Source organism: Sceloporus undulatus, chromosome 1, assembly GCF_019175285.1.
Source record: "Sceloporus undulatus isolate JIND9_A2432 ecotype Alabama chromosome 1, SceUnd_v1.1, whole genome shotgun sequence".
In the NCBI taxonomy this organism is placed as follows: domain Eukaryota; kingdom Metazoa; phylum Chordata; class Lepidosauria; order Squamata; family Phrynosomatidae; genus Sceloporus; species Sceloporus undulatus.
Window position 1 is genome coordinate 159,531,129 of NC_056522.1, and position 24,750 is coordinate 159,555,878.

Genomic DNA, 24,750 nt, shown 5'->3' on the forward strand with positions numbered 1-24,750 from the left:
ATGAAATCGCTCTGTCTTAGTCCCAAGGACATGGGAGACAGATGCATTACAAAGAGAGAGGACATTAAATTTTAACCACTCTTTCAACAGAGACTTTAGAAAATCAACAGTGTAGGTCCTGAACCGTCACTGTCTTACTTGGTTTCACTGGAAACGGCTGCCATGAGGTTTTTCCTTTTCATTGGTATAGTATTCATCCTCATTCAAAGGGAACATGTCTCATCTCTCCAAAGGTAAGTGTTTATTTTCTAGTGAAAGAGGGGAAATATTTGCTGAAAATAAAAGCACACTCCAAAAATGGTTGAAGAGAAGAAAGGTCACATTAATGCTTTTTAAACAGGATATACAACTCTGTATAATATGTAGGGTTTCTCTAATCCTTAGATGTGTTTCTAATAATAATAAGTATCTGAAATCACAAAACAACTTGTTTCACTACTGATATGTGGGACCTTGATATTAACAACCCAGGCCTGTACATATGTATCCGGAAGTGAGCCCTCCTGAGTTCAGTGGACTTTACCCCCAGATAAATTGATACAGAACTCCAGTTTACCATTGAGTGGGATCCCTCACATAGAACTATTAAAATAATAAGTTCCATGTTGAGATCCCCCAGTTATGTGTAGACAATCCATTTTTGCTTGTTTTTATTGTTACAATTTATTTGGTATAAATGTGAAGTGTTGTTTTTTTTCCAAATGTAAAGATCAGTTTATTGATTTAATGCATCTTCTGAGTCCAATACCACAATAAAAAAGAGAAACAAAAACATATGAGAGAGATCAAACGATAAATGTCTTTTGCGCTTTCTAATATTCTGTTAGAATACAATGTTTTGATATGTTATTGCATGGACTTCAAAAACAAAGATATGATACACATAGACATGAAATCTTGCAAAACATTAGGAAAAATGTATAATATTTTCTCCGCATAAATACAGATAGATTGATTTATAGAACATGTGTGCAGCTTCTTGAATTCTAACATTTTAGTCTCATGGATTTGCAGTACAGACCATTTGTTGGTTAGTTTGAAGTTAAATTCCATTCTGTTCAAAAGGAATTACTCCCAAGAAGGTATGTATAACACTTAGGTCAGTAGGTGTTGTTGTTCTTGTTGTGTGTCTTTAAGTCATTTCTGACTTATGGTGACTCTAAGGCGTATGAACCTATCACAGGGTTTTCTTGGCAAGTTTCGTCAGAGGGGGTTGCCATTGCCATCCTCTGAGGCTAAGAGATTATGAGTTGACCAAGGTCATCCAGTGGAATACGAACCCTGATCTCCAGACTCTCCAGTAAATAAATCTTATTGTAAATCTAGTGCCCTTAAGATTGCAGCACTTTATGCTTAGGGCCCTCCGCTTCCCGATATAGGACTGTGTTTTGCAATGATTGTCAATAACAGGGTTGCTGTGGTTACAAACTGTGAGATAAAAGAGGGACATAAACTATGAAGGAGAGAGAGAGAATAAGCACAAATGTGTGTACACACACACACAGACACATACACACACACACACACACACACAGAGAGAGAGATTTGTAACTTTATGCTTGTAGCATCAAATTATACTTTCATCTCAAATAGTTCATGATACATGTAAAGCAAAGCAGAAAGAACTTTCCTATCCTCAAGAGTGACAGAGAATTTGACATAAACATTCTTTAGTGGACTCCTTTCACACATTCAGCTGCGAATCATGTCCATGGAGTCAATTATGCTGGTTCACACATACAGAACTGAAACACATACATTGTGCCCAAAAATGGTTGTCTGCTCCAAAGTGCCCAGTTAATACACTATGATTAGCCACTAAATAGGATGTTTTTAAAGTCACAACGGCTGTCATTCTGAATTGCAATTATGGATTCGTAACCTAGCGTAAGGATCTGTAACATCTTTGTGTTCAGTAAGACTTAACTGTAAGACTAGGAAAATGACAGTCAATCTTAACTGTAACAAAGGCAAGGCTGGGGGGAACAGAGGCAAGGTCGGGGGGAACGGAGACAACAGAGCAAGGCCGGGGAACAGAGGCAAGGCTGGGGGGAACTGTGGCAGTGGCGCAAGGACGGGGACGGAGGCAAGGATGGGGAACGAGGTAGGAGGATGAAGGGGAGGACAATGGGTTTCTTAAAAATAAAAATGATAGAAAATTCGATTGACTGATTTTAGAACAACTTGCCTTTACAATGGTGGATCAGTCAAAAACTGAGGAGGGATGGTAAACACCCCTTTGCCATTTATCCCTCCCCTCCAGAATGAATCCATTCTGATCTGTTATTCTCACTTATTGAACTCGCTTCAGAATAGATTCTTCTGAAAAGAACTGCATAAAAACTACAGTGGGGCCTCCGCATACGCTGCCTTTTTATAAGCGGCTTTGAGCGTACGTGCTCAAGCTGCTGGGCGCGCGGGGCAGAAGGGGCAGCGCGTCCCATTCAGTTGAATGGGCGCGTGCACCCGTTGCGCCGCGCGCACCTCTGCGCCACCGTGCACGAACCCCATTGTTTACAATGGGGCTCAAGCATAGGCAGAAATCACCATACGCAGCGGGATCCAGAACGGATCCCCCGCCTATGGCAAGGTTCCACTGTACTCTCTGGAAAAACTAGGGGTTTTGCCTTTACCTCGCTTCATCATGACAGGACTCGATCACATTGCGACAGGAACCGGTTTCAAATGGGAATGATGGTCATTTACACCGATTGGCAATTCACTGTATTTCATCGTGGGAATGCACCCCCAGATTCCTTTCACATGTGCTATTGTCAAGCCAGGTGTCACTCTATTCCATCTTCCAAGTCATTGATACTGTGGATATTTAATAGCACTGGGTCCAGAACAGAACCTTCTGACATCCTGCTAGTTGCCTCTCTTCAGGAGGAAATGGAGCCTTTGGTGAGCACCCTTTGGGTTTGTTGTGTCAACAAACTGCAGAACCACCAAGCAATATCATTGTCTAGCTCACATTTTACTAAGTGTTTTTACAAAGATATCATGGGGGACCTTGTCAAAGGCCTTACTGCAAACAAGATATGCTGCATCCATAGCATTCCCTTCATCTAGCAAGCTTGTAACTCTACCAAAAAAGAGAGAAAATTAGTCTGGCATGAATTGTTTTTCAGAAACCCATGTTGACTTTTAATTATTACACCATTCTTTTCTAAGTGCTTCCAAACTGTTTAATGATCAGCTCTAGAATCTTTCTTGGTTTTGATGTTGGGCTGACTGGGTGGTAATTATCTGAGTCCTCTTTTTTCCCCTTTTGAAGAGGAGGCAATGTTTGCCCTACTCCGGTCTGCTGGGACTTTTGTTCACCATGGCTCAGTACAGACAACTGGTTTGCGCGGCCTGAGGTCAAAATCAGGGGTTGGGAGTGCAGAGTATCTGCATGCTCCCGAGCCCTAGTGCACGTCGGTGGCACCATTGCGGCTCGGCCCACATGGGGGGCCACCATGATGATGCAAGTGCAGCGCAGTGTCTGCACATCACGGTGCTGCGCTTGTGCCATCAACATGTGACAGTGCGCCAATGGTGCACTTATGGTGTCTGCCGCACACACCATGGTACGGTGGGAGCCTGCGTAGTTTGGCTGCTGTGGCATCCCTCAGGAGAAAAAATGGTCGTCTTCAACCTGCCCTTTTGATGTGGTCTGTCAAGCCCCCATAATTCTCAAAGATTATTGCCAATGCTGCTTTCTCTCAAGAAACAATTTTGGCTTCTATTCCCCACATTTGCATATCATATGTGTAATTCAGTTCCAGAATATTACTAACTGCAGGGACGTAGCCAAGGGGGGGTCTTGGGGTCCGGACCCCCCTTCCGTTAGATAAAATGAATGGTGTGTGCTGCTGCGCCGCTGCACCCAAGCCCCATTATAATGGTGGCACTTAGTCTGGGCCCCTCTTCTCAAAATCCTGGCTACGTCCCTACTAACTGTAAGAAAGAAATGTATTTTTAATAATTATTTTCCATCTCATGTTGCAATAACACACTGGAACAAACAGAGCATCAGAAATGAAACATGTGCATCCCACTAATTAAGGCTACTCCACTCCCTGATTAACCACTTCAAATTGCCATTTTCCAAAGAGATTAATTAAATCCATTTAAGTAATTTAGAGTTAAGCATTCAGCAGTACACTGGTCAGTTGGTTGATCAGTCAGTTGGAATAGTTATATCCTAAGGCCCTTTCCCTATAGCATTTTCATTATAGCATTATGAGTCTACCTTTACTACTATGGAATCCTAGGATTTTAAGGAGAGACACTTACAATTCTCAGCCAGGTTCCTCTGATTAGATGGCAAACTCCAGGATTCTATAGGATGCACCAACTGCAGATAAAAGTGGAATCATAAGGTTATACTTGTGTTGAAAGGTCCTGAGTTGTCAAGATGCACATCTTTAAAATGTAACATATGAAGGAGGCATGTGGTTTGGGATGAGAAACTATCCAAAGCATGTAGCCATCCGCTGCTAGATCACACCTTCTAGCCTCCTTAGCTGGCATAGCCAGTGGTGAGGAGTGCTGGTAATAGTAGTCCAACAGCATCTGGAATGCCACATGATTCCCACACCTGACTTAGACCTTGTTGTGAAATATGTATTGCCTTCACCTGCTTGAAAGCCATGGCCAACATGGGAAGACTACAGTAGTTGCATGGAAAAGCAACAGAGAACTCCTATAGCTTTCTTTGTTGTGCAGAAGAATTTCTTGCACACTTCTCACTTGCTGAAATTCACTCCTACCCACAGCTGTTTAAAAGAGGGGCCCTGTTGCCCTCTTTCTCCTAACGGTCACCCTCAAAGGAATGTGTGTATGTAACTTCTAAAGTTTTCTGGCTGGTTTAGAGGTCCTAGGAGTATCCCTGCTGTGCCATTAGGACCAGAGCTTGGAAAGTTAATTATCACTCGAATGAATACAAGCTCTATCTGGGCAATGATAAGATGATGAGCTGGAATTAAGGGCACAGCCTTACCACTATTAAGTTTATGGGTGTCTTAAATACGCCATTATATTTACTTCGTAGAAGTAATTTTTCCAGGCTTTAGAGGGTCATTCCACCTTTCAGAATCATAATCTCTGGTGGTTTCTTAGCAGCAAAATGGAATTGTTCTATCACATATTCCTTCCTCTAACTCACCTCTCTTTTTCAGTGACCAGGTATTGTGGGCTCTTCCACGTTCCAGTAGGCAAGTTGAAATTCTCCAGAATCTGACCACTACTTTTGAGGTAACCGCTTCTAGCAAACCATTGCAATTAATGTAACCTCCTCAAATCATATGCAAGCAAAGAAGGTAATAACAGTGCTTGGAACATAAGAGTTGTGGGTAATTATTATACTCCACAACAAGTTACTTTTGTAGGTAAAAGAGGCATAACCAAGGCATGCTTCAAAATCGGGAACAAAGCTACTTTGATAGCGAAGTTGCTGCTGCTGTTGTTGCGTGCCTTCCAGTCGTTTCTGATTTATGGCAACCCTGAGGCTATCTTATCACAGAGGTTTTTTTTTTGTTGCAAGGTTTGATAAGAGAGGGTTTTTGCTTTCCTCTGGGGCTGAGAGAATGCAACTTACTCAATATCACCCAGTGGCTATCAATGGCTGAGCGGGGATACAAACCCTGATCTCACAGAGTCATAGTCCAAAATGCTGGCTTTGTGATCATATACCTACTCTCTTCCAGGTCAGCGTTCTCTGAAAATGCCAGCCAAAGATGCTGATGAAACCTCAGGAATAAACTCTTCTAGAACATGCCCACATAGCCCGAAAAACACACAAAAAACTTTGTGATCTTTCTTGGTTCCTTTCAAATGTTGCTTTCAAAGAACATTTGAAAGTTTTAAAGAGCTGTTTTAGCTGGACTTTTTAAAGACTATATGCCACTCTCTTATCAACTACAAAAGTAACTTGTTGTAGAGCATAATAATTACCCACAACTCTTATGTTCCAAGCACTGTTATTACCTTCTTTGCTTGCATATGATTTAATGAGGAACACAAAATATAGCCACTATACCACTACAAGTGACTTTTAAAACACTGTAATGAGCAATGACACCAAACTACTTTTTGAGCATTATCATTAGCAAAAAGGATGAATTGTTGCTTGCTGCTTTCCATTCCTGGAAAGAATGGATTCTCTGATTTTTTTCAGACACAGTCATGTTTAGTGGACAAAACTGGTTTCTATTGCCACAAAATCTGTCTCAACCTTCAGATTACTTGTTTTGCATCTAGTCTTCTGTTGCATTTCCTGTTTTATACACACATTATCATTTCATTGAATGCACTTTCAACTCTCCCTGAAGCTACATGACATTTTAGGCTTCCTGGGAGGAAAGCGGTGTGTTTTCCTCATCCTCAGACCACAGAGAATGAGTCCAGACCCAGCAATGGGGGACCCCCCCTACCCCACCTCAGCTGCCGCCTCCTGTTCCAAATTCGGAGAGATGCGGATTGATGCCATTCCATGGTGTGAATAACAAACCCGGTTATTCACATCCCTCTGATACAAAAAATGACGTCTGAATGACTTCAATATAGTGTCTCCCAGCCTAATCCTCCCAGTTCCCACTTACCAGGTAGCAGTAGCTGTGTTTGATGGAGGTCTGTCCACTGTTGATCAGGAAGCAGCTGGTAGATGGTCCCACTCCCTTCTGTGAGCAATCTCCAGTGTGACAACCAGAAGCAGAGTCCCTGTCACAATTCCTCCTCGCACCAGTGAAAGCTCACTCAAGGACTGCTATTCATGTCAATTGGTTGCTTCCCAGTCAACAGGGGAACAGACCTTCTTCAGTTGCTCCAGCTGCTACTCAGTAAGTGGGCATTAGGGCCTGTGATAGTCCCTATATATCCCCTATATATAGGGGATATATAGGATTGTGAATATGAAATTGTCACAAGTGCGTTACTTATGGTGAATTCTGGCCATCGTTTCTAACTCTTCAGATGAAAATGTCTTAAACTACCTATCTTGTAGATAACGTTATGTGTTAATTCTGCAACAAAATGGGATTTTGAGAAGGGAGCCAATAACGTCTCATCTGTCTGGATTTGTTTTAGGTTTTGATTTTGTTTTATTTGATTTTGTCACTGTTAGACACCTTGCACTGTAAGAAAGGAGAGTATGAATCCAACAAATAAATAAAAGAAACCAGTTTAATTTCTGTTTTATTTGAATGTTTTTGGAAACATTGTAGGTTGTGCTTTGGCAACCTGACTCACCCAGGAACATAATGAAAAACAAAGAGGTACATTTCTACGTCAACATATCAGATGTAAATGACGTGAAAGCTGCACTTAACAGATCTGCCATTCTATACAGGTATGGTGACTTCCTTTTGTGAATGTGTAATAATGTACATTTGAACAAAGTTTCTAAATGTGACATCGAAGGCTTTCATGGCCAGCATCCATAGTTTCTAAATATTTTCTTTTCTTCTTCTTCAGAGTATCACTGGAGGATGTTCACAAAATTATTGAGATACAAACTGCCAATGACACTGTCACCCCCCGCAGTTCTGCATCATTTTATGAACAATATCATTCGCTAAAAGTAGTAAGATGTGGCTAATTGTTACTTTTAATATTATATCCTGCCTTGAAAACTGTAGTGTTCAATGTGTAATACAGGTTGAGTCTCCCTTATCCAAAATGCTTGGAACCAGAAGTGTTGCGGATTTTTTTTAGATTTTGGAATATTTGCATATACATAGTGAGATATTATGGAGATGGGACCCAAGTATAAACACAAAATTAATTTATGTTTCATATACACCTTATTCACAAAGCTCAAGTTACTTTTATACACAGCATTTTAAATAATTTTGTGCATGAAACTAGGAACTTTATCGCATGGGGTGCATTCTAACGGGAGTGAGCGGGGGCACGCACGGAACGCGATGAGCACTGGAAGGGGCCCAGAACACGACTTTACCGCACGGGAGAACGCCGCCGCGCGTTCCCATCGCATTCCAATTCGGTTCCAGAGGGCGCCATTTCTGGGAACTGTTTCAAAGCGTCCCCAGAAATGGTGCCCTCTGGAACCGAATTGGAACGTGATGGGAATGCACGGAGGCGGTGGCGGCAGCGTTCCCTCGTGCGGTAAAGTCACATTCTGGGCCCCATCCAGTGCTCATCGCGTTCCGTGTGCACCCCCGCTCACCCCCATTAGAACGCATTGGGGAACGTTTTAAACCCCATGCGATAAAGTTCAAAGTTTGTGTATACTGAACCATCAGAAAGCACAGGTGTCACTATCTGAGCCACCCAAGTGGACAATTTTGAGTATTGGAGTATCTCAGATTTCTGGATAAGGGTGACTCAACCTCAACTGTATACTCAGAAATCAGCGGGGCTTACTCCCAGGAAACTGGATCTAGGATTGTGGTCTCAGACATGCAGTATACATGCAGCTTAAAACTGGAAATATTACTGGATCCAGGACTGCAGCCTTAGACATGTAGCAATGCCTTAAAACTTACAACATTTAGCTTAAACAAAAGGAAAACCAAATACAGGCATTGCTCCATCAGACATTTACTTAGATGTACTTAGACTACATCAGTAGTGGCTAGTGGCTCCCGTGTCAATAGGATGGTGAATCCACACCAAGTTTGGGCTCATTTTAAAGTCTCCAAACTGCTAGACCTATTTGGGAACAGGGTTTAACACCCTGGAGGCCTAGATTAAACCATGGCATGGATTCAATGTCCCACTGACATGTGAGCCCCCAGGCGCCACTCGATTACATAAATGAATGTTTTGGAGGAAAACAGGAATATTTCCAAGTGTACCCTATTGCTATGTTATTTTAGTGATTTAACACACTTAGAGAATACAATGAGTGCTTCCAGGAAGATTCCCAGAATACTGCTAAGCTTGTGAAGAAGCTACATGTCCCTTGTGTAGCTTGAATTTCAGTTTCAGAAAGAGGCAGAAAACGAAGGTCAGTTTTAGGCCAGCATGGGGAGTCAGACTTGTAAAGGCCCTTTGGGAGAAGACTGTCTAATCTCTGAAAGAAGATAATGAAAAATATTAAATTAATGCATCAATAATGCATTGCACATTAATAACCCATAAGGTAACGAGCTACAAACACAGGCTTAGCACAATAAAGACCTGATTGATGCATAGAATAATAAGTAACATAATTGGTTTGTGTTCCAATGTCTATATTTATCACAATATGTAAATCTGGATTTAGGGGCCCCAGGAGATGGTCTGTGGCACATGTTCCAGTCACATTTCTAATACTAAAATGGTCTATACCGGATGGAAGACTATCCAGGTACCCCACATGTGCCACCTCAAGTTTCAAAGGGCAATAAAGATGGAATATGAATCATTAATTGCAACTGTCATTTGCTTAAAAAATGATGTTATTATTTCAGATATATGCCTGGATGGAAGAAATAGCGACACAGCATTCTAATACCATCCAAAAAATCCCCATTGGAGTTTCCTATGAGAAACGGCCTCTTTATATTTTGAAGGTACAAGGTGCTGATAACTCTTTATTCAAACATCTTAACAATGTTATTTTGACCGTCAAATCAGGAAATTAAAGCATGGTCGTGCAGCAAAACCCCTCCCTTCCCATTTTTGTAATTATTGCGAAAATGGGGGTGGGATCTATTATGTGCTAAATGTTCTCTCTCTCTCTCTCTCTCTCTCTTGCAAAATGAGAATCCTAATCTGCATTTACTGTTGCTTTGTGGGAGAGACTTCCTTCAGCATTGATTAGAAATAACATTCTTCTCTTGTAAATGATACCAGGTATTCAAAGAGCAGAGTATTTGGGACTTAAATACCTTTAAAATTGTCAATAGTATCTTCTTTAAACACCTTTACATTTTGACAGTTTCTAAGAATAGAAATCATGTTCATGTTTTGGGTTTTTTTTTTTCTGAGTACACATACATGGAACTGAGTTGTGCTTTGCATGCCTGGCACTTGTTGCCTTAGGACTCCCCTCTGAGTAGATATGTGTAAAATTTCGCATGCTGGGTAGGAAAATGATCAAACTGATAAGACGTATGCATACATACCTGTGTGCACGTGGATGTGTGGCCGTGCAAATATGTCCATCAGGACTAAAAAGGTTGCATACTCCCATTGTGCAACTAAGATTTCTGTTCATTCTTCTCTTAGCTTTCAAGTGGAGGGGGAACACCCAAAAATGCCATTTGGATAGATTGTGGTATTCATGCTCGGGAATGGATTTCTCCTGCTTTTTGCCTCTGGTTCATAGGACATGTAAGTAGATGACACATGCTCTCCTTATCAGTTGTTACACACAGGCACACCGAGAATCCACTAGTGGTGTACTATAGAATTGTATAGATAAAAATGTTCCTGTTCCCAAGGAACTTTTAGTCTAAAATAAATAGAGGGGAAAAAGAGATGCAGGAGCCTGAGACAAGGGTATGAATGGGGAAATGTTAGCAAGAGCAGTTTCATATACGTAAAGCTTGATTATATTTGGGGATATATTAAAAAGGGTTAAGACTGAATTGGGACATTCTGCCAACACATCAAGTATTCCACTATGCATTTTGGCACACAGCCTCATGAAGGAATTGGGTTTTGAAGAGAAAAATTGGATGAAGAGAGGTGGTGCCATGTGTGTATTCAGAAAGAGAAATCCCTTCCATTGAGGAGGGGAGTAAGCAAAACAACAACAACAACATTTATTAACCCGTGGGCCATCTCAAAATACAACAAATGCAACAAAATTTGTATAACCTCTGTAAAAGCACTCTATATAAAAGGTTAAATAAAAAGGATATAAAAATGAAGAAGTAAAAATATAAATACAATAGATAATAATACATTACATAAGTATAGTGGAGATAAGTTTAGACATCATATTTCTTCATCACCCCTTTGATTTATTCCAATCAGCCCCACATATGAAGATCTCAGATGAATTGTTTTACTTAAATACCAAGCTGTCATGAGAGATATTTTTGATCCTTGACCACTCATAAAATACATTGTTCTAATATGGGTATCCCAATGCATTGTAAGCAAACAGAATGGAGGTGAAGTGAGAGTCATCATGATACTGGGTCATGGTACTTTCAGGCCCAAGAGGATGGTACAGTAGTAATGAATTAAAACGTTGATTTAACCCACCATCAATTACAGTAGGTCCTCCACATTCACTGGGGTTAGGACACCCATGAAAGTGGTAAAACCAGTATATTTTTACCACATCTGTTTTGGAATCTCTAGGTCTTCCAGAGCAACTCTATAGTCAACATCAAGTGAAATGTGATCATAGAATTGCACTGGAGGACCTACAGATTCCTAGAGAAGTATTTGTTGACTTTATGGTCAACTTCCAGCAGAGTCACACTGGAGTACCTAGAGATTCCTAGAGAGAACATATTGATATGGAATTAATATGGAAAACAGAAAACATACATAGTCACTCAACACTGATCATCCTCTTGGTCAGATTTTTAAAATTTTTTAAAACAAGATAGGTTTAAATCAAGTGTCAAGGGGAGGGGGGAGGGCTTTGCCAGGGTACCAGAAGCTCTGTAGCTACTCAAAGTGTAACCAGTTGCTGGCACCAGACCCAGGACCACAGTAAACGGAGGGGTGTACACTGCAATAATTCCCCTCAAAGACCTTACCAGTGAGGATTGAGGAATATTACACATGTTAATATTTTAACAAGCCTGTTCAATACATGCAGCAGGATTTTGAGAGAGGTAGAGTTCATTAAGACCTATCATTCCTAACTTCACCAAAAGTCAAAGCTGACTTAAGCACAAGTAACAACAATGAAAATATTTGGTTCTCCTCATTAGATCCTTGCATTAAATCTTGTTCTTGCATTCTGTGCAGGCAACTCAGTCCCTAACCAGGGATTCCTCACTGCAGAGGCTTTTACAGCACATTGATTTCTATGTCTTGCCAGTAATGAACGTGGACGGCTATGAGTACACATGGACTACTGTAAGTACAAGTCTTCCATCTGTTTTATCAGATTTGATCCAGAGATTTGAGAATCCCAATTTTTAAAAAGCCTACTGTGAGGGCTTTTAAGCAACTGCTGGTTCAACTTTCTGGGGGTGCCAAGCAAAGGTTATGATTTATGTCAAACACATTATTGAAATAAATAGCCATAGACATATTCTGCCTTTTTAAAGAGTATACAGAATATACAGTTGTCTACACATCACTCATACAAGGTCCAATCTGGGCTTTGTTTGTCTATTTTTTCCGTTTCACTACTGGGCTTTGACCAATCTAGTTCAGACTTAGGTGTATCCAGGAAACATTCAAAATCAGTGCAAACATTTAGTCTGATAGCTATCCTTTCCCCCCGAAGCCCATTTATTTCAGTACAATATATGCTATAAATCCAGGTCAATCCCTGGCATCTTCAGGTAGAGCCAGGAAATAAATTTTCCAGGAAGCTTGAGCTGATTCCAGACCATGCCAACAATACTGAACTAGATGGACCCATGGTCCGACTCAGTAAGAAGCATGTTCCTATGTTCTAGAAAAATGGATAGTTCAATTTACTCTCTGTTACAATATTAATAATGCCTGCGCACTTTGACAGGATTCTCCTGCATTTTCTTCTTTTGCAGGTTTAGCCAAATCCAACAAAACCTCTCCTCCGCAATTTAGGAGGAGCATTCATCTTCTTGAACATTTTTCTCTCTTCATTAATTCCTTCTTATCTCCCTTCCATTTATCTAATAGGCACTTTCTACTTACTGGCATTGCAGAAAAGACTTTAGTAACACAGATCAGTTTCTAATAAGTGTATTCATATTGGAGGCAAGACTGAAGCCTTTGTCACAATGTCCAAAGGACATTTTCTGTTTTTGTTGTGTGCCTTCAAGTTGTTTGCAACTTATGGCGACCCTAAGATGCTGAGAAAATGAAGGAAAAAACACCATAAAATGCTTGGAGACGAGAGGTATACTCTGGTGTTATTATTGCAATAAAGATAGCTTTGTTTGCTAAGCTGTTGTTTATAACACAACTTTATTTTTTCAGCTGAATGAAATGAAGTTTTATTATAAATAATAATAATAATAATAATAATAATAATAACAACATTTATTTATATCCCGCCGTTTCCCGAAGGAATCAAGGTAGGTAACAACAAAGAAACAATAAAATACTCTCTCTCTCTCTCTCTCTCTCTCTCTATATATATATATATATATATATAATATACATTAAAATAATACCCAAACCCTAACCCTCCCTCTCCCACCCCATCCTAATATAAAAAATGAATCATATAAAATAAAATTACAATACAAATAAGAAAAGAAACGCTAAAATTAGGGTGGAGGAGCTGAATAACAGCTTAACAATAAATAACAGTTTAACAATAGTAAAAATATTTTATTGCAAATAATAATAAAATATACCTCTTATCTCCAAGTGACCCAAAGGTGCACCTATCAATGGGTTTTCTCGGCAAGATTTGTCCAGATGGGGTTTGCCTTTGCCTTCCTCTGAAGCTGTGAGAGTGTGACCTGCCCAGTGGGTTTCCATGGCCGAGGGGGGGGGGATTCAGACCCTGGTCTCTAAAGTCATGGTCCAACATTCAAACCTCTACACCAAGCTTGCTCTTTTGCACTCCTTTGTATTATTCCACAAACAAGGCAAACAGAAGGAAATGCAACTATTCCATTATAACCTTACTTCTCAGAACTCTGAGAAATGTTGTGATTGTATTTTCTTCTTTGTGTAAGTAAGCATGAGAGAAGCAAGCAAAACACAGTAAAGGAAATCTGGAAAGAATTCCAGAAGAGTTTCTTTTCATTAAAAGTGACAACCAAGCTTAACAGAGAGAAATAGCCAAAAAATGCCGTTGTCCCCAATTGTTTGGACAGAAACTCTTTGAATGGAACGCAGCCTCTGTGACTAGAAGGCAAGTAAATCATTCCCTAAGAGGCAATTAAACCTTTTCTTTTTTATTAATTGGCTAAAATAGAACGGGTTGAACGCTTGCTTCACTAGGACGCTCATAGCTTCTGCAGCTATTCGCAAAGGCATTGTCTCATGGAGGACATGCATAGCAACAAACACTCTTCCAAGAGTTTAAAAAAAATTCAAACACTCACCCACACAAAATGGCTGCCCAGCAACTGCTCTCCTCCCTTGCAGGAACTGGTCTGGAAGGCTTCTGAGAGGGGCCATATAGAGCTAGACTGCTAGCTGAACCTAGAAACACTCAGGTCAATTTCAGAGTAAGCCAGCATGTGCGTTTCCTAATTCAGGACAGCACAGAAATACACATTTTATTCTATTTTGAAACTGAGAGCTTGTACGGCAACTGCTGTTCTTAGTGCAATGGCTTCTTTTTATATATTCTCCAATAAGTCTTGTTCTGTTCTCCACAGTCCAAACCTGTGTGCGTTCTGTTTCGACAAAGTGAAATGTTTTTGCCTGTCCGGTGCATAATCACAAATACTTAACAATGCTCATGTCCTTTCTTCATATTGATTTTGACTGTCTACATTGCTTAAAGGTGTTGTGGGAGCCTCCTGAACTAGATAAGTATTTCCAGAACTGTGATTCTGAGTTAGAGGCTTGGTTTTCTATTGAAAATTCTATACTCTTAATAACCTGAAGATATTTATTAAATGTACATGTGCGCATGTGCCTCTACAGAATCGAATGTGGCGAAAAAGCCGTTCAGTGCACGGCAGCAACAGGTGCGTCGGGACAGACTTGAACAGAAACTTCGATGCAGGGTGGTGTGGTAAGATAAAATTTTGTATTTGGTGGCTGGCTTGCAGTTATGATATCATAACTGATATTTATGGTCTTGTTTTTTAATCACGTTTATGGTCACTGCGGTCATTTTGTTATTGTGTGCCTTCAAGTGGTTTCTGACATGGCAACCCTAAGGGGAATCTATCAAGGTTTTCTTGGCAAGATTTGTTCAGAGGAGGTTTGCCATTGCCTTCCCCTGAGGATGAGAGAGTGTGACTTGCCCAAGGCCATCCAGTGGATTTCCACGGCCGAGTTGAGATTCCTGGTCTCCAGAGTCATAGTCCAACCTCAAGCCACTATACCACACTCCTCCACTGCATCCTTATCATTGCTTTAAAACTCACCTTAAAAGCCAGGCAGCTGTATCAAGTAAAGGGGTTCTGTGGTGCTGGTGAGCAAAGCCCTGAGGGTTAAAGGTTCTATACTCCACCTCTTGCTGCAGTGCAATGAAGAGTTGTGACATGAGTCATGCAAGATCTTGCCCCCAATTATGTGTGTGTGTGTGTGTGTGTGTGTGTGTGTGTGTGTGTGTATCTATGTGTATGTATATATACATATATATATACAGTATATATTATTTCCATCTGCCTTTCTCCTGAAGAGGAACCCAAAGTGGTTCACAGATTAAAAACAACAACAATAAACATGTTAAAACAATTAAAACCATCTTGCTAAAACCATATAAAATAACATAAAAAATACAAGAGTTAGAAACATAAATAGAGCATACACCTCATATGGAAGCCTCCCCGACAACAATTATTTATTAAAAGCCTACTTGGAATAAAAATATATTTGCCTGCTGGTGAAAGGAGAACAGGGAAGGGGCCAGGCTAGCCTCCCGTGGAAGGGCATGTCAGAGGATAGGAGCAGCCATCAAGAAGGCTCTCTCTCATGTCTTCACCAAGAGAAAGCCTTTCCCTGTAGATCTTGGGACCTTTGCAGGTTGGTATGGGGAGATACGCTCTTTCAGATACCCTGGACCTAAACCGTATAGGGCTTTATAAGTCATGACCAGCACTTTTAATTTTGTCCAGAAATGAATCGGTAGCCAGTGGAGTTGTTTCAACAAGGGAGTTATATATGCCAGCCTTCTGCCTGCAGCATTTTGAACCCGCTGAAGTTTCCAAACAGTTTCCAAAGGCAGTCACAGACTAAGTACATTACACTAATCCAAATGGGATGTAATCAAGGCACATGTCACCATAGTGAGATCTGTCATCTCAAGGAATGAGTGCAAGTTGGCTCACTAGTTTTAGCTGTGCAAATGCATCCCTGGCCACTGCTGAAACCTGGGTGTCCAGGCTCAGAGTTGAACACCCAAGCTATGAGCCTGACAGCCTGAGATTTTAGGGGGAGTGTAACCCCATCCCACACAGACGAAGTCCCGATTCCCTGATCTGCTTTTCGATTGACCAGGAACAGCTCTGCCTTGTCTGGATTAAGTTTCAATTTGCTTGTCCTCATCCAGTCCATTACTGACTATTTAAAGATGCAAATGTCTGCTCTTTTGTCTAGGAGTAAATTCCACTGACCTCAGTGTGATTTATGTCTGTAGACCAGCACAGGACTGCTTTGTAAACATTTTTATAAAACATACACATATATGTCGATGTGCACACACATGTATATTCACCCTCCAGATTATACATGGATGCTATTTGGTAATGTGGTTTCAATGAATCCAGTTCCAAGCATAATAGCAAAGGCCACTTTGTGGGTACATTCACTAATGGGCATAAACAAACAAACCCTCAGATGTGAAAAGAAACTCAGATGTCCCAAAGGCCCCCAGTCTCTTAGCCTGCAAAAGTAGAGAAAAAAATGAGTAAAAGTAAAGGTTGCGCATGTATACATTTAATTGGAAAAGTAATTAGTAGTCCTGAATCTTAGATCCGAGGTGACATCCAAATCTCCCCAAACTCCCAATCTGAAAGTAAGGATACTCCTCCTCCCTACCTGTATATATTTGTCTAGAGAACCATTTTGAACCTGACGCACCAAGAAATGCAGAGGGAAATCCTGTGTGGGAGTTAGTTCTTATAGGAAAAACTTAGGAAAATTGGGAGCACATGCTATGGGCTGTAGTGAAATCTTCTGCAGGCAGAAAGTGAGTGCTTCTCTCCTCTTTTTCATTTGCCACTTCAAGGAAGTAGCACTTTACAATGCTTATATACATAGCTGTTCTAGGAAGGTTATGAGGAAACTCCTGAGGATGCCCCGCTCTTTCAGAATGTATTTTTCTGAGGAAGAAAGGTTTTCTTCCTTTCTATGATGTGCATCCAAACCTCTAGAAGCAAGGAGGAGATGAGACAAGCTTTACAGGCTGCTCTTCTTTCATGCCTGAGGCCAACTTCCTTTTCTTAAACTGTGTCAATCAACAAAATCGCACGGGAGATAGCATCCATGTTGCTGAAAAGAAAAATCAGAATATTTTTCTCTGTCTTGATCTTTCTGGAAAAAACAGTCACATACAAGATTAAAGGTATGGTACTTCCAAATCTGAAAACTTTTGATAGACGGTGGCCATCCTTCTCAGTACAATACCCGTAAGTGTAACACTAACAGTGTGCCTTCCACGTATGAGTATTTACTTCTACTCCAAATAGCTGGTGAAAATACAGAATGAAAAATGTTCCTAAAGTTGCAGTCCACTGGATCCAACATTTCTAAAGGAAAACAGTTTTATATTAATTATCTGTATTTTCTTTTTTAAATCAAGGCAAAGGTGCATCTCATAATGACTGCGAAGAGATATATTGTGGACCGTACCCTGAGTCTGAACCAGAAGTAAAAGCTGTAGCTAATTTTCTCAGAAAGCATAAGGATCATATTAAGGCATATATATCAATGCATTCTTACTCCCAGCTGGTTCTGTTTCCATATTCTTATACTAGAAATAAAAGCAAAGACCATGATGAGCTGGTAAGAATCCTACTATTTAAGTTTAATCCAACCCTAAAGAACTGCCATGTTGCATTTGGTAATGGGCATGTTTTTTCTCCTTTTCTTTTATTCTGGGTAGTGCACAAAAGAGACTTCCTTTATCAAACAAAGGGCTAAATGTTGGTGTTTGATCACAGACTCATTTCAGAGACATTGGCAAACCATGGTTTGATAATACTGTATGTGACTGAGTACTGGTGAGAGTCTTTGACTTTCTCAGAGTTTGAAAAGTGAATTTTTAAATTAATTTATTCCCATTACTTGTTATAGTATATAACTGGCAATTCATTGTTGTAACTGACAGAGATGTCAAAATAGTAGCTTCATTATTTTTATGTTATTTTTAAAATGCTTTTTTGTGGAAGGAGAATCCCCTTAGCATTGATAGGAAAATGGCATAAAAATAGGGGGAAAGTTTTTTAAGTAGCCATAAAAATGTAACTTTTACACCAATATAGTACCTTTATACACCAATATAGTACCTTTTCCCCCCACTAGGTACATTGTTTTAGACATGTAACTTTGTCACACTATTATTATTGGTGTTGTTGCCATGCTTACGTACTTCCTTCTTCTACTTCTGGTTTGCTGTTCTCCTAAGTACAGTCCATCCAAATGGACCTGGAGCATCTGAATAAAGATAGAGTAGGTGCTTAGGAAGAGTATTGAAATACTGTGACCACTGTGGTATTCATTTCTTGTAATTCAGATTCTGAAGTTATGTGGAGCACAAAATATTCCATATAAATTGTATATGAGAAAAAGTAACTACTGGAAAATAAAACACACAGAAGCTCCAGGCCTCTAGAATATTTTGGATTCCTCCCATAGGCCTAGATAGCAGACAGGAAATATGGGGCAATATTCAACATTATATGAGCAACAAGACTTTCCACCTACTGTTCCTTGCAAACCTTTTTCTAAGGGTTCCTTCCCAAAAGATATTTTGAGGAAGTGAAACAGGTTAAAGGTGGGAAGGAGAATTGATCTTCCTTCCCCAGTCCACTGATGAACAGGAAAGCTTACCTCAATATCACCCACGCTCTAGGAGAGCAAGAACCAAAGGCTTTTGGCTGTTCTCTATTCAGCCTAGAGACCTGGGGCTGGGGGATTTAACCTCAAAGAGTTCTGGGGCCTTCCAGACAGCCTTTGCCCCCAAAAGATTGTGCACCTCTGTTTAAGAAACTAATGTCTTTGCATTCATTGAATAATCTGTATGCAGATTTATACAGCATATTATGATTGACGAGCTGCTAGATGGCGACATCTGATCAGGTGCAGTATAAAAGTAGTACAGCAAATAAGAAATCTATGGCCTGTTATACAGACTGCCAAAATAAAGCTGCTTCGGGTCTCATTGGAGGTATGCTGTTTAAATGATGCATGGGTCCTAAGAGTCCGGAGGTCGTGCCAAAGCCACGCTCCATTCCTAAGCACTGGAGTGCAGCTTTGGTGCAGCTTCTGGATTCTTAGGATGCAGGCATCATTTAAACAGCATACCTCCAAAGAGACCCGAAGCAGCTTTATTTTGGCAGTCTGTAACAGGCCTAAGACATCTGTCATGAACACTAATGCACCTATGAGAAGGGTACAGGTTGACTCTCCCTTATCCAAAATTTAAAAATATTTCAAAACCCAAAACTTCTTTCATGGGTGGCTGAGATAGTGACACCTTTGCTTTCTGTTGGTTCAGTGGACACAAACTCTGTTCCATGCACAAAGTTAGTTAAAAATATTGAATAAAATCACCTTCAGGCTATACATAGGTGTGCATATGAAACATAAATTAATATTGGTTTCGACTTGGGTCCCTTCTCGAATATATCTTATGTATATCCAAATATTGCAAAATCCAAAAAGAAAAAAAACCCCAAATCCAAACAGTCCTTGTGCCAAACATTTTGGATAAGGGAGACACAACGTGTAGTATCACCAAACATTTAGTGATGAAGAAAGTGAAAAGGAATTACCGGTAACAGACTATTAAACTGAATGTTCACATGGCCACAAGGACAGGCCATTGTCAAGTTTTGTAAAAAGGTCTCTACGGGCTTCACATAAGAGAGGGAAGCCTAGGGTGAAACTGCTAATCACGCTTCGAAAGGGCACACCTGGGATGTTTTGGGGGAAGATGGACCGTTGGTTGCAGTGAGGGCAATAGGAGTCCACATGTGTGTCCTTTTGGCGTTTTTCCAAAATGCTATTTGAGTGAAGGACTTATTCTTTTTGCAGAATAAGGCCTTACAAGAACACAGATAATAATACCTGAATATTAAAACTCTATAAAAATGGAAAGAAGTAAACCTGTCAGCATTGAAGGAAATAAACACAAATGCAAACTAAAAACTAGTATTTTTTTTCTTGTTATTTTCAGCAACTAGTGGCAAACAAAGTAGCTATTGCTATAAGAGTTGGATATCAAAATCACTACCAGGCAGGCTCTGGTGCACAAACAATTTGTAAGTTGAACAATACGAATGTTAAGTCCCATTTATTTCTGAATTAGCCACTGCCCAGGTAAGGTTGATCATCTGGCCATGACGATGTTTTTGGTTTTATCCCATAGATTTAGCTCCAGGAGGTTCAGATGACTGGGCTTATGATCTCGGTATAAAGTATTCTTTCACTTTTGAACTTCGGGACAAAGGACGATACGGATTTTTGCTGCCTCAGCATCTCATTAAACCAACCTGCTATGAAACACTCACTGGAATCAAAATAATAGCTTCACATGTTATTAAAAATATGTAAAACACTATCCCATTTAGCATTGTACAACATTCCAGTCAGCCACCTTACATGGCTAGACAAATGTAACTTGCTTGGTATTTTAATTTCAATAAAACGTGAACTTTTCCCTTTGTTTTTGTTTGCATTTATGCAAAATTAACACAGCAGTTGTTAATTACTTATAAACTATAACACAAACTGCTAGATTTAGGTCAATATCATACTACACTCTTACAGTACTATTATTGTACTAAATGCTATGGCTTCCTTCTATGGAATTTGGGTGTTTATAGTTTAGGGAGGCCTAAAAGCTCTCAGGATGAGGATTCTAAATGCCCTTCCCTAAACTGCAAATCCCAGGATTCCATAGGAAGCAGCCAAAGCAGTTCAAGTGGATCGACAGTTCTATAACAGTGTAGTGTAGTGTGATACCTAGTTTTTCTCTAAGCCTGAAGCTACATGTTCCACTAACGAATTGGGAAATACATCAACAGCATGGATATTATTACATAGTTCTTGGGTTTAGCCAGAATGTTTAGACACAAAATAGTCATTGTGGGGTGTGGCACAATTAACTATAGTTCTCAAGTAAATATAGAAAGCCTTGCTTTCACTGATAATAATGGGAGATTATTTTTTTACAATTAATGTCACCAAGAAGTAAGTTAAAAAATAAAATGCAGGGCTGAATCTAGACTTGCTTCTTTCATCCATGGAGAGCTAGAAACCAGTGAAGGCTTCTCACTAGAACAAAGTTGGACAGTGACCTTTCAGAATTCCCCATATATCCTTCAGCACTACAAGGAAGAGGAAGTGGAGAGTCACTATGCATCCTCTTCCTCTAGTACAAGGAAATCCCACTGAACTGAAGTTGGTATCCAATACACCTTGTTCATTCGAGAAAATGAGAAGTTTTGTGTAGCCTGAATTCTGTTTTTCATATGAATATTTCTGAATGAGGTAGAGATTGTGGCGTCATCTAGTCAAACGCCTTGGGATTTGATGGGAGGTAGCGTATCTGTACTTACTGGGATTAAAAAAAAATTAAATGACATAACTCTTGTCTCAACCTGTTTCTTGTGAATTTCCACGTGTAGCTACACATTTTAAAACCGAAGGCAGTGTGTCTGTTTTAGGTCCTAGGAGTTTCCAATACAGACAAGAATAAATTCCCAATCCTTCTGTCTTGTCTTGGATTCTCCTGTACTTCTGTATCTCTGATCACATGTTGAATGGGGGAGACGTGACCTTTGCTGGGATATTTCTTCTTGCTCCTTCTTCTCAATTACATTTCCAAATCTTCTTCTTCCAACCCCCCCATCACAGTTATACTTCAACCAAGAAAAAAGTGACAAACTCCAGCATATTTAAGAAATGAATGGATGCAGATGAATGTCCATTACAAGGTGTGAAATCCAGAAACACAATAGCCCAACATTTACCAGAACTAGTTTAGCAATACATGTATTATCTTATCGATAATCCTGTTTTACAGATAAAAATTTAATGTTCTTTTTTTAAAAAGTCCAGACAAAAATCAGAACTGTTTTCTTCTTAAAAATTTAATAGCAAGTGATAAAACATATCTCCAAAAATTGACATTTTCACACTTACATACGAGTAAGTTATTAAATAGGATCCATGGTTAGAACTCACTTATAAAACATGCAGCAAAACAGACACACTGGTCTTCAAACTTTCGCACTGAATTCACTCCTTAACAGACCATCTCACAACCAATCCACTGGGCCAGTTTAGATGCAATGATAGCAAAATACTTCAGAGGTCTGGCTTAGCAGCAACAAGCAGACATCCTGGTGTTTGCTACTTAATAGCTTGTTTGGTTCCTCCTGGCAGGGAGAAGAGGTTAAATAAACTAAGAAACTTTATTTGTAGCTTGTTTAGTATTAGGTCCAAATCAGTAACCCTGACGTTTTGCTCTCTGAAAGCCAGAATCTTGCTGCAGCCTACAATTCTTGCTTGTTAGGAGGCCAGTAAGCCAGGGGTCCCCAATTTGGATATAAACGCAAACAAACCACAGAGACAGCTTACCCTATTTATTTAACTGCTCCCACTGGAACATCCCTGCTCCTTCCTGACAAGCCAGAACTTGGGGAAAAACAAAGATTATTGCAACCAAACTGTCCCAATATGTAAATAATGTATTTTCCTCTTCTAGCACCGTCCTGCTTAAAAGGAACAAAGATGGACACTTCAATACTATCAAACAGTAAAAAGACCAAAAGGGATGGCTCAGGACATGCATACTTCTGGAACATATGGTTGTGAAAGTTTAGAGTCTTCTGTCTTTTCTTGCCCAGAAACTTGATGAACAGTCTTGCGTTTGAACAACCGTAGACTCAGCCGCAGTAACTCATTGTCCACTACTGGAGGATTTGTGTACGTTTGTTTCGTTGTGCCCTGTTTGAGAAGACATGCAAGTTAGTTATGTGAATTCAGATGTTGTAACTCCACAAATTCAATGATGTTAGGCCACACTAACGTGTGAAGCAGCATCAGTTGGCCTTCAAAACAGTATACGCCACCCAGTTTACTGGATGCAAGAAATACAAAGCTATAGATATATGGTTAATGGAACCTTTAGATAAGTAAATGAAATGGAAAAACTATTCAGGCCAAGTAAAGTAAAATCATAATTATACAAAAAGAGCAAAACAGGTAGGAAAATGGTGGCAGAGAACCAGCATCCAGAGATGGATATGTTATCACATACTTATATCTCCATAACGACATCTTCCAATTGCATACCCACAATCCACTTTGTAAGACATGCAGCTGTCCACACAAGACAGCCATGTCTGTGTTGTCAGAAAGCTAGGGGATTAGTAGGGAAACTATTTTCCTGTAGCTGGATTCACTGCAACAGGCAAAGTGTTTTCAGGGTGGTAAATCCAAATCCAACAGAATGCCAGATGGTATTTTTCACAAAGATTTTAGTCTCCAGAAAAACTAAATATTGTTGCTATATTGGAACAGAATTCTGAACTTCACAATGACCAACAAAGTAAGTTGTGAGGGTGCTTAAATCCGACTTGCACCCTTTTAAGACAGCTGATGTTTTCCGCAAAGACTTTAGTCTCTAGAAATAAACATTGCATATTGTTTCAGGAGAACAGCAGTTCTGAAGCAACCAGATTATTAAATTCCCATTGGTTTTATAAAAGAAGATATTGAATAACAATGGGCAAAACCCACTACAGTAGAAGCTTGACTAGATGGCTTATGAAAATTGTTGTGGTTGTATAGGATTCAATAAGAAACGCATCTCAAAGTTGGGAGTCATCCTGGATTTTCTGAGTGTTGCACAGGCATTTTTATGTTGCAGTGGCATGCCACATACAGTACACTTGCCTTTTCATTTTTCACTAGCTGCCTGCGAATTGCAGAATCTCTTCTGAAGCACAGGGCTTTGCAACAAGGACCAAGGTTGGACAGCAGACCAGCACGCTCCTCCTTTCGCAGTAAGGCAGCCATGTTCAGGGCTCCAAATTCATGTTCAAACAGGTTCTCGGCATCTGCACAGAGATAGATATGTAACAGTTTAACCCACCTTCCTTTGAAATTGTTTTAAAAGATATTATACAGTTATACTGATACATCTGCACTTTACTGATTAACAAAAATAAGTATTTTTTAAAGAGGAAGAAATAAAAATGAACATTTCTGGAAATCAATTTGCCCCATTTCAGCCAAATTCAGTGCAGCTTCACTTCTGATATTCTGGGACATACTAGTGTGGCAGGAAGGAAACTGAACCCATGCAGTTCTCTGCTCCTGTTATAAAATAAAACATCTGAATGAGTCCTGAATTGGGGGCTTAGAGCACAGAGGTTTCTCAAATGACTGGTCCTCTCTCAACTGTAAAGTTACAAAATCTGAGCATGGCTCAGGATCACTAATGTAATTCCCTGATCAGACTAATTTTTCCTAATCTGAGTTAAGCAAGGAAGGTCAACTCTTACTTTATAGTGGATAGCAAACTACCCCCCCCCCCCAAAAAAAACACACACAGACAGAATGGGACAGGAAATATACACATTTTATATTCCAAAAATAATTGAGAACATGGATCTTGAAGGCAGGAGTTATTTTTTTTAAAACAAAAACACAAATATTAACAAGATTTTGAACTCACTGTAATATTTTCTATTGCTGTGCAGTCACTGTCTGGAAGTTCTGGGCATGTGGTGGGAGACTGGGCCATACATGCTACCTTCTCCCAATTATTACCTATTGCATGATTCAGTGACCCAGAGCATGGTTCTTTTGCTTTTCTTTTTT

General features: G+C 39.9%; 2 protein-coding genes across 2 annotated transcripts in view; one reads left to right on the forward strand and one right to left on the reverse strand.

Annotated features, from left to right (window-relative positions):
* Positions 1 to 76: 76 nt before the first annotated feature.
* On the forward strand, positions 77 to 20,574 carry CPB2 (carboxypeptidase B2). Its single transcript, XM_042445296.1, has 11 exons — positions 77 to 233; positions 5,166 to 5,241; positions 7,209 to 7,333; positions 7,459 to 7,567; positions 9,402 to 9,503; positions 10,162 to 10,266; positions 11,869 to 11,979; positions 14,668 to 14,758; positions 17,495 to 17,697; positions 20,093 to 20,177; positions 20,285 to 20,574. Exons 1-11 carry the CDS (start codon positions 163 to 165, stop codon positions 20,467 to 20,469), a joined length of 1,263 nt encoding a protein of 420 aa, XP_042301230.1. The 5' UTR covers positions 77 to 162; the 3' UTR covers positions 20,470 to 20,574.
* A 1,418-nt stretch (positions 20,575 to 21,992) lies between these two features.
* The window catches only part of ZC3H13 (zinc finger CCCH-type containing 13), a 54,133-nt gene continuing 51,375 nt past the window's right edge, over positions 21,993 to 24,750 (reverse strand). Inside the window, 2 exon segments of the mRNA XM_042445291.1 lie at positions 21,993 to 22,869; positions 23,821 to 23,984. Coding sequence (XP_042301225.1) covers positions 22,702 to 22,869; positions 23,821 to 23,984 — 332 coding nt within the window. The 3' untranslated portion in view covers positions 21,993 to 22,701.

What these genes read in the sequence shown, in the direction of transcription:
- CPB2 (XM_042445296.1), top strand. Translation starts at nt 163, where the DNA reads ATGAGGTTTTTCCTTTTCATTGGTATAGTATTCATCCTCATTCAAAGG. An exon ending in ATCTGACCACTACTTTTGAG is followed by an intron (nt 5,242 to 7,208) that starts GTAACCGCTTCT and finishes GAAACATTGTAG; the next exon opens with GTTGTGCTTTGGCAACCTGA. An exon ending in AATATCATTCGCTAAAAGTA is followed by an intron (nt 7,568 to 9,401) that starts GTAAGATGTGGC and finishes TTATTATTTCAG; the next exon opens with ATATATGCCTGGATGGAAGA.